The following is a 9,927-nucleotide window of genomic DNA, read 5'->3' as shown; positions in this document are numbered from 1 at the left end:
GCTTTGTAAAATTGCCTGTAATTATTCATGAGTCTAGCATTATTGTTTGTAAAAATGGAAATGTAGAAAATCCTTTGCACACATTTAGAAAAATGTTTGTAACATATAAAAAAATTATAGGTGTCATTTAGAAAAAAATTATTACTTATCAAATATTTGCATATTTTTAAATTTATTTTAAATGCGTGTTTCAAAATGTTCATTGTGTATTAGAAAATGTTAAATGTGCATTTTGCAAGTGTTCAACATGTATTCAGATAAACGCTTGTTTAAAAATGTACAGCATGTATCTAATTAATGTTCAGCTTAAAATGCTCAACATGTATTTTCAAAAAAAGCCACGTGTATTTGAAAAGGGACAAAAAAACTAGAAGTGAAAAAACAAAAAAGAAGGAAATAAAAACACACGTAGAATGTTCTAAAACCAATCTATACCTTGCTTGAGGCGACGCTTTCTTTCATCTCACGGTAAGCGAGACGTAGCGCACACGAGCTATGGCTAGCTCTGACCATCTCAACGAACCTGATTCTTCGACATGTCCATGATCACAAGTTTTTGATAGGCACACGGAGCAAATGAAACATAACAATTGGTTAGCGAGGTAAACAATGAAAAGTGCAAGCAACGACCGAGCTCTATGGAGCTCTTTAATTGTTTTTCAGCAAAAAAAATCCGCACCTCAAAAAATCTGAAAACAGTATACACATAGACATGTATTTGATATTTGTAATATTGAAGTACAAAATTTCATATGTGATGTACACAAAAAAAAACAAATATATAGAATATAATGGGCTTTTTCTTTGTTGTTTTTGAGCCAGATATTTTGTTGTTGTTGTGTAGCTTGCAAATAATTGAATTACTTAACGAAACTTTATACATAGTTGAAGAACATGCATATGTATCTATTAAAAAAACTAGACATTTTTCGCAACTTCTAAATATATCTCGATTTCTTTTTGAATAACGTGTTCCATGGAGCCCGTCCTTTGCGACGCCGCTCCAGTGATCACACTGGCATTCAAAAACCAGCAGACGCGTTGGACCCTCGGCGGAGCAGCTGGCACTGGGCGAGAGTGAGATCACGTAGTACGACGGAGCAGCTGGCATCGGCACGCGACGGGCGCGTGATGCGCGCGCGCACGATCACGTACGAGCAAGCGAACGTGCCGCGCTCCCAGATCCGGCGCGGTAGGTTACAGCCCGGCTGGCCGTGGCATCAAGACGAAGGCGGCGCGGTTAACCAGGCAGCCTCCCCTCCCGCGGCCTGCCGGCGGGCACCCGGCGCCGGGTCCGGCAGAACCTGATGCAGCAGTATGCACCTGCTGTTTCTGCCTCGCCGGCCGCCGCGTGTAGATCCAGCCAGGGCGCCACGCCCATGTGTGCCGGTACGCTACGTACGCAGGCAAGGCACGCATAATCAACCGATGAACGAGTTGACCTGGGAGCTACAGTAAGCTTGATTACTCAATTCATTCCCACATCTGACAGGGATGATCAAACAGGCAAGCGGCATCTCACTCGACGATTAAATGGCACAGCTGGAGCCAGCTTCATCAAACTTCCACTGTGCTGCTCTACTGCACGCACCACTACTGCAATTCATCAGTAGTACTTCGTATATTAGTAGTATTTGTGTCAACACAAGTACTACTATTTGCAGTATGTATTCATTACTCCATGATCATGAGACTACCTGTGTAATCCCCTGCCATACAGGTGTGCCATCCGTACGTGCACTCGTATACATACTTAATTTTTTACACGTCTCGAAACCCTGGAAGAAATCGAATCTCACGGCGGCGGATCTAGCTCGACGGCGGAAACATCGCCGAAGCTAATCTCCAGGTCAATTGCTCGTCTCGTGCAGGACAAGTAGAATTCACTACTCGCTCTACTTACTACGGTGGCCACGGAAGGAGACAAGCTGGCGTGCTTGCTAGCAGCGACCGTGCTTTCACTGCCTCACACGTAGTACGTACCACCAAAGTTAAAAGCCAGAGAAACTATACCGCGTACGTACGTACGTACGTACACAAACGAGTAAAGTGAATGAGTTGTCAAATTTCCGAGGTGCACATTGCAACGTGGTGTGCTTGACTATTGTGGCAAGCATGGGAGGCGAGTGATAAGTATATTTCGTGGGTCGTCGTCGATGAAGGTGACCACGTACGTAGTACTACGTACTACAGCTCCAAGGGAAAAAAACAGCAAACACGCATGATTGCCAAATACTAAATGTACGTACTATAGCATAGCTAGATTCATCATTCGTGAAGCGGCATGGCCGCCTAGCCATGGGATCTCTACAGTGGCATGTGCTCGTCATCGTCAGCGAATTAGTTAAGCCCACATTTATACATGGAATATTAAAGATAATGATGGGAGTGAGAGTGATTCAATCCGTGGATGGGGACTCAGACTTTGTAGGCATGCATAGGTAGGAGTATATAGGACTAGTACGATGGAAAAACAGCATTGATCGTTGATGCACACAATCATACTCCCCTTTTCAAAAAAGCAATTTGCTGGGGAGGTATAATAAACAGTGTGATGCAGAGGCCGTGGTACTCCCTTTTTCTAAAAAGACAAAACATGTATAGCGTGGTGCCGTGGTCTAGGCTTAATTATGACTTGTTAAGCAGATGACGATATATGAAGAATTGCAACAAAGTTGCATGCGTTGGTGAATGAACAATTTTTTGCATTGCATCGGAGCATTCTAGTAATGGGGACCCACCCTGTTGCTGTTCACCTAAACACGATTTACTAGATAAATATGTCAGCAAACGTTTTGGTGCAGAGTGAGGTTGCGAACTGCTGCAATGTCTGAATTTGTGGACTACATTAGTCTAACACATCTTGGTCTTGGTTTAGAAAAGATTTCCTGTATTGCTCTCTCGGCCCCCCAGCTGTCTCCCCGAGCGAGGCGACCGGGGGCTCCTCTCCCCTCCCTCCAGCACCCATCCTCCTAACCCCTCCCGCCACCGTCGTTGTGCGTCACCGGGCCCTCCCCGCATGGCGATCTCGTGCTTCCTCGTGCGTGGCACCCTAGCTCGGGTGGTGGCGGCTGGTGGCGGTGTCCCTCGGTCCATGGTGGCTCCGGCGGTGGCGCGTTGCCTCGAGTGGCGCTGCTCTGGGTGGTCAGGAGGCGGTAGGGCAGCCACTTGGCTGCGGGCTGGCGGCAGCGCCCTCCGGGTCCAACCTGGGCCCTTTTGGGCCCCATTTGGGTCTGGGCGGGCCTGGCCCGGACTCGCCTGCTCCGGCTTCGGCAGATGGATGTGCGGCTCGTGCGGGGGGGTTGCGGAGACGGTGGTTCTTCTACTGCAGCGCGACGACGGGAGCTTCATGAGCACCTTTCGGGCTTGGCCGGGCCTAGAGGGCCTGGTGTGCTCCTATTGCTGCGTCCGGTCGATGATCATCGATGGCAGTGGAGGTTGTCCCCTCCCGCGTGTTTGCTGACTCTACCGCTTCTCGTTCCCAGTTGTTCCCTCTTGGCTCCGTCGGTCTCGCTTTTGTTGACCATGGTGAGGCAGTGGTGATGATGGCAAGAACGTGGTGGCGCATGTTGGTGGACGGCAAGTTTGGTGGAGCGCGACGGGTCATCCGGGGTTGTGGGTGTTTGGTGGATGGGAGAAATCCCTATCAGCTTGCCGGCACCGACACGGTGACGCCCGTGGGCGCCGTCGTTCTTTCCTGAAGGACGTCAGATATTCCCCTTCCCCACGTCCCAACACATATCGGGGGAAACCCTAGGACCAGTTCGGGCAACTTCTTTCTCTTTTGTTTTGTTTGGGCGTGCTTGTGCTGTTTGCCCTAGCATTTGACTCACAATTCTACTGGGTGGTTGTTATATCTATATAGCAGGACAAACGCCTATTTCGAGAGAAAAGTTTTTTTTTCTATTTTCACAACTGATCCACAGGTAAAAACTACTCTATAGTGGAGTAATATATACTCCCTATGTTCCTAAATCTAAGCCTTTTTAGAGATTATAATACAGACTACACGCGGAGCAAAATGCGTGAATCTACACTTTAAAATACGTCTACCATTATGATTAGTAAATTCAAGAAAGAATACTATAATTTTTTTAAAAATATGTTGTTTTAGCATACATGGTCGACCATTCTACTCGTGTATGAAGTTTCACAAAGAAATGACACCCATGGCATTCTAGGCAAAAATGGCAAAATATGTGCTATATTTGAAAACACTGTTTCAAGGACTAGTAAGGTCGGATTGTATTTTTCTCAACTACGGAATACTCATGTGTTATTCCTTCTCGAAACTTCGTACGCAAGTAGAATGGTCGACCAAATTTGATATCCTAAATTTTCAGATTTCTTTTTCTAGCATTTTGTTGAATATACTATTCATGTGAGCTCGTGTGGAACCATGTTCATCTGTGTATTTTTGTCACGTAATGCAGAAAAATGTATTTGTTTACTCTTAGAACCTAATAAAAATGTAAAAATTTGCACGGATAGCAACATCCGATCATTGACATTGGACAGAGGCTTAAAAAATCTATCGCCTGAAACATATACTCTCCCCATCCGAAAATAATTATCAGAAAAATGGAATGCATTTCAGTAGTCTAGATACATTAATTTTTATCCATGTGTTCGACAAGTATCTTTGGACGGAGGAAGTATATATAGAAAAGGAACACACGCTTAGTGCCTCGCTCGACCGGACCGGATCCAATTACTCTGCATATTTTGCACCACATGACGCGCGTTCACGTTTTCTATAGATACCAGATTATCATGTTTTCGTTTAATCATACACTTATATACTCCAAAAGTCGGTCTTCGTATCCACTCCGGTTGATCACAACTAATACTCGTGAGCTTAATTAAGCGGCTGGTTGATATATAATCGCGTAGTATCACAGGTGGTGCTGACTGCTGACTGACCGGCCGGTGACCACGGGAAAAAGATACAGCGGGAACAGCCAGCCAGCGGGCTTCGTTTAAACGCCGGCCCACCGCGTGCATCCATCCAACTGCTTCTTCTACTTAAGCTGAGCCACCCCACAGCTGCCACACCGGCAGCCACCTCGCTCGTCTCTCCTCTCCCTCCCCATCACTCCTCCTTCTCAGGCTCTCAGCTACCCAAAACCTCGCCGGCCCGGCACAAGTCGAGCCTGCACTGCACGCGCGCAGCCGGCGCATGCATTTTCCGCCGACGCGCGCCGCAGCTCGTCGGCACCAAGGTCGACCGTAGCACGCGCGCACGCAGGACACTCGGCAGTCGGCACCGATGGGGGCGGCGGCGCCGCTGACGCTGCGGGACTTCCTGGAGATGGCGTGCGAGTCCAGCTGCAGCGACGGCTTCCGCTCCTACCCGCGCCGCGTCCTCCCCTGCCCGTCGTCCTCTGACGACGGCGCCCTGGCCACGCAGGCGAAGCTAAAGGAGGAGACGGCGCCCGTGCGGCTGCTCATCGAGGCCGACCTGCGGCGGAGCCCGTCGCGGACGCTCTCCTCCATCCTCTTCCCCAGGAGCCCGCGGTCGCTGGCCGCCATCTCGCGCCTCTCCAGGACCCTCTCGCGGCGGCTCGTCTTCTGGAGGCGCCACCCCAGCGAAGACGACGGCAGCGAGCGGGACTCCCTCGGCCTCCCGTCCCCCGTGGTCAGCAGCTGCTCCGCGTCCGAGCACGCCGAGTCGGAGGCCGAGGCGCCTGGCCCGCCGCCCGTCGACGCGGCGGAGGAGAAGCCCGCCTCGAAGCCGTCGCCGTCGCCATCACCGTCGTCCAGCTCGGGCAGCGTCGACGCAGATGACAACCCCGCCGCCGCCGGAGCCAAGCACAAGGTGAGTCCTCCAGCTCCGGCCCAGTCCATTGCTCTGCACGCATATTTGACTAGTTGCCGCTCGCTCGCTCGCCGTCGCCTTGGTGGTGCCCGCGCGTTGAATGCTACGTCAATCATTGCGCGATTTGTTAGTTGGCGCGTCGTAAATACAGTCGAGTTCGGTGATCGATCGCTATGCATATGCATGGGCAGCGCCACTGCATACATGCATGGCTTAGATGGGCACCTCAACAAAAATTCGAAAAATCTCCACATCAGTCACTAGGGAAAAAACTTCTATATCGATCTTGTGTTACGAAATTTAATCACTCTCGATTTTTTCCAAGCGATTTTCTGCAACGCTGGTGATAAAACAATGCATGGGCAGCTGCCACGAGTAGAGGTCGTAGGGGGACTCAAGTATAGGGACGGGGCGGGATGGGCTCTCCGTGTGTTATTGGTGAGCCCAAAATATTCTCTCTTGATTTCGATGTGATGGAGACGACGACTAGTGTAATAAGATTGTACCCGTACCCCTGCCCCCGCGCGTGCGTCCTTGTCAACTCGAGTCATCATCCACGGACCGACACCCGGCTGACTGCGTAAACAGCTTCCAGCTCGCTGACATGTGGGGCCACAGCAGTAGTATACTCCCTCCCGGAAAGGTGCATTGCGACGTGCCTCAGAAATGGGGGTGCCTTTTTTACCGTGGCATGCAGCTGGGTGCTTCAGTCTAGACACCGAAAAAACTCTTTAATTCTAGGGGAAGTATAGACAAGTTATTACCCCCACTCACCGAGTGATGTACGTACGGGCACATTATGAGTGGAGTGAAGAGGGAGCAGCATGTGATGTGCTAGCTAGCTGTGTGCCTGTGTGCTCCGGCAGTACGGTGCGGTGACATCGGTTCGAGTGAGCTCACCAATTTATAACAGCCAGCTTCCGCCATTGCTGATTCAAGACGGCATCTATCTACCTAGGCAAGGCTAACTAATCGCTCGTCCGCTTCACCGCTCGTGGAGTGGAACTCATAAATTTTGGCAGATGAAGTGTACTTTTCCGTGGTGGTAGTAGCGTCTTGCTCAGGTATGTATCGCCCACGGTGGCACCGACACGTCATGCTCGAGCACCTACGTCTGCTGGCCAGCTGCCACGAAAACGCCAAGCCGCGTTCTCTCCTCCACAGGCCGCAGCCACCATCGCGGTGACCACCGGAATGAATGGCCCGATGATCCACCAAGGTTGTCAGCAACAAAAAAAGAAGAGTGTATCTACATCTATGTGTCTGACATTTGCAACGCGACGCTGCTCTTTTGGTTCCATCCCTGTGGTGTGGAGCACGTCTTCCGTCAGAAAATACTGTATGTAGATCAAGGAGAAGAAGCCGATCCAACCACCCCAAATGGGTTGGGACGTACGTTGGGTTGGTTTTCGATTGACAGTGTGGCCCTTTCTGTTTGGCATGTCCTTTTTGGCTGCTCTTCTTCCCTGTGTATGTAAGTGGTTAAAATGATCGAGATGGTAAATTAAACAGTGCGTGCGTGCGTTGCAGGAGCAGCTAACACATGGTGGCGATGCCGTGGGGTCGACGGAGGAGGAGAAGCAGCAGCTGAGCCCCGTCTCCGTCATGGACTTCCCCTTCCACCACCACCACCACCACGACGACGAAACGAGCGACGCCGGCACCTGCTACTCGCCTGCTACCCCCTTCCAGCACTGCCTCCCCGATGATCCCGAACGTACGCTACGTAAGCTTTCTCTTCTCCCGGATTAATTCATCGGTGCCGTACGTGGTCGATCAATGTTGGTTAGCGTGCCACGCCGGAGTAGGCACCGTGATCTTCACACCGCTTGCTCGGACACGACACTATGGGCATTAAAGCCGCCTCAGCTGAATCTCCAACCTCCAGATCGACCCACGGTCCAGACTCCAGAGCTCCATCGAAACCGTTGAGTAGTCCCCATTGCCCATTGGACTGGACCACAGGCAGCCGCGTTGAGCTCTCCCCGGTTGGCGTGCCGGCCGGTCTCCTTTGGCTGGCCGGCTTGGCTAGAGACCTCCCATGAATTGACCCTTGCCGCCATGCATGCATGCTACGATGAGCAGCGGAATCTAGGCCGCCGCATGTGATCGTGACGCTTGTCGAGTCGATCAAGTATACATACTCAACGCATCGTGCGCAGTAAATAAGTTTTTCGCAACCTGGAGAGTCGTACTACGTATGAGCAGCACTAGGTCAACCATCAAGAGCGAGCACTGTAATTTTCATGGATCGATCTAGTGTTATTAACAACTCACAGCCGTTGATTTAATTAACCTCGTCGATGCATGGGACTGACTGCAGGGTCGAACAAGGCGCAGGCGCAGGAACTGCTGCTGCTGCACAAGATCCGACGGCTCCACGGCCTGGCGCAGCCGGTGGGCCCCGTGGATCTCGAGGCGCAGTTCGGCACCGAATCTGATCGCCAGTCTGCGGAATCTGACGACACGCACACCCAGACGAGCAACTGCAACTGCAGCAGCACCAGCGCCGACGGCGGCAAGGCGGCGACGTGGTCACCACGGTGCAGGAGCTACACCGATCGTGAAGCAGAGCGCGAGCCTGACGAGCCCTCGCGCCTCCTCGCGCGACTCCTCAAGGACGACGACGGCACGGCAGTTACTTCGGGTGCTACGGAACGGCTGCTCCTGGACTTCTTCGAGGAGGGGCTCGACCGGCGCCGCTCGTCGGAGGCAGGGCCAGTGGTCGGCGCGGTGAGGCCGTCGGACGACGAGTCGGCGCTGGTTCGTGCTGCACAGGAATGGGTGCAGGGCGCCGGGACGCGGTGGGGCGCGGAGGACGTATTGTACGCCGGGGAGGCGGCGCTGGCGGACATGGACCGGGGTCGGCGGTGGGTGCGCGCCGGCGAGGAGGAGCGGGAGGTGGGCGCGGCGTTAGAGGGGCTGGTGATGGACGCGCTGGTGGCCGAGCTGGTGCGCGACTTGGCATTGGCAGCACGGCGTTGACGTACGGTGTAAAATATGTGCACGTCGTGCGCGTACCCGTGTGCCGCTGGTTTGGTCTGGTAGGAAGGGTAGACGCGTTGAGTCTTGAGTGCACGTTATTAACTGGAGTGTTAAAACATGACGTGGTTTCACATGCATGGTTGGGTGGTGCGCAGTGGCGGTGCCAGGATCAAAACCTTGTGATGTCAAACTTTACTAGTAATTTTTTTAGATCATAAACAGGAATAAAAAACATCTTACCTCACAAATTTATCCATTTATCAAACCAAAGACCTGACAAAATAAATCTATTACTAAGAAAAAGGCAAATATGCAATTCTTATTCTTAATCAAAATAATCTCCTACATCCTGAATCCTAATATTGCTAGTGAGAGAAAAAGTGGAAAATATTGAACTGTATTGCTGTTTTTGCACATAAAACAAACAAGTAGAAGTAGAAAAGTGGAGGGCCTTGCCTTGTGTTGGATCAGATACAGAGTGCAGACTAGTACAGTAGTATTGATTCAGAGTTTCAGACGGACAATTCATGTGCAGCCGCGGGTGCGCCGCTCGTGGCTCGCTGGACGGCCCAAGGTGGTTGTTCCTCGCGTCTCATGTGCAGGGTCCAACCAAAGATCACCGGCGCCTGTCTGGAGACGATGTGCTGCGGCGGCCGTCCACTGTCATTGGAGAGGTATGTGTGAAGGGGAGGCAAGGAGATCACGTAATTTGGGGATCAAGCGATACAGTGCGATCAGTTAAGGGATTTTGGACTTTCTTCTTGCTCTATGGCCCAGTACTGGCCCAACTAATTGTTACAGAAGCAGGGAATAAGAGAATAGATGGGCTTGTCTCAAAAACAAAAGAGAATAGATGGGCTTGTGTAGTTAAATTCCAAATATCGCTGGTTCAACGACGTGGTGGTATGCAGACGTGAGACGTGGGGGTCAATGTCGTACGAAAATCCTGTGCAGTCAAGCGACTACACAGTTATAGCGTGGCTTCGCCACTGGTGCGAGCAAATTGATAGTACGTACGTACTTCATATCGAGTACTCACTCCCTCCGTTTCAACTCAAACCATGACACTTGTTTTTGAACGGACGGAGTACTTCGTACCTTGTTGAGGGGAATTGACACCACAC

General features: G+C 51.2%; 1 protein-coding gene across 3 annotated transcripts; it reads left to right on the top strand.

Moving 5' to 3' along the window:
• The first annotated feature begins 4,763 nt into the window (after positions 1-4,763).
• Positions 4,764-9,662, top strand: LOC119304182. 3 transcript variants are annotated; one of them, XM_037581356.1, is made up of 3 exons: positions 4,764-5,818; positions 7,355-7,544; positions 8,142-9,662. In XM_037581356.1, the coding sequence occupies exons 1-3, from the start codon at positions 5,270-5,272 to the stop codon at positions 8,801-8,803; spliced, it is 1,401 nt and encodes a 466-aa protein (XP_037437253.1). In that variant the 5' UTR covers positions 4,764-5,269; the 3' UTR covers positions 8,804-9,662. The 3 variants fall into 3 exon arrangements, with proteins under 3 accessions (XP_037437253.1, XP_037437252.1, XP_037437254.1); XM_037581355.1 differs by having other exon boundaries at positions 4,768-5,818; positions 7,349-7,544; positions 8,142-9,660; XM_037581357.1 differs by having other exon boundaries at positions 4,771-5,818; positions 7,349-7,535; positions 8,142-9,658.
• Positions 9,663-9,927: the final 265 nt, after the last annotated feature.

The sequence above is a fragment of the Triticum dicoccoides genome, chromosome 5A, assembly GCF_002162155.2.
Source record: "Triticum dicoccoides isolate Atlit2015 ecotype Zavitan chromosome 5A, WEW_v2.0, whole genome shotgun sequence".
In the NCBI taxonomy this organism is placed as follows: domain Eukaryota; kingdom Viridiplantae; phylum Streptophyta; class Magnoliopsida; order Poales; family Poaceae; genus Triticum; species Triticum dicoccoides.
Note: the sequence above shows the minus strand (reverse complement) of the source record. Positions and strands in the feature narration are given on the sequence as shown.

Bases quoted from the DNA above. Each gene is read 5' to 3' on its own strand.
- LOC119304182 (XM_037581355.1), top strand. From the start codon at position 5,270: ATGGGGGCGGCGGCGCCGCTGACGCTGCGGGACTTCCTGGAGATGGCG. The intron at 5,819-7,348 runs GTGAGTCCTCCA...CGTGCGTTGCAG, and splicing joins CCGCCGGAGCCAAGCACAAG to GAGCAGCTAACACATGGTGG. The intron at 7,545-8,141 runs GTAAGCTTTCTC...GACTGACTGCAG, and splicing joins TGATCCCGAACGTACGCTAC to GGTCGAACAAGGCGCAGGCG.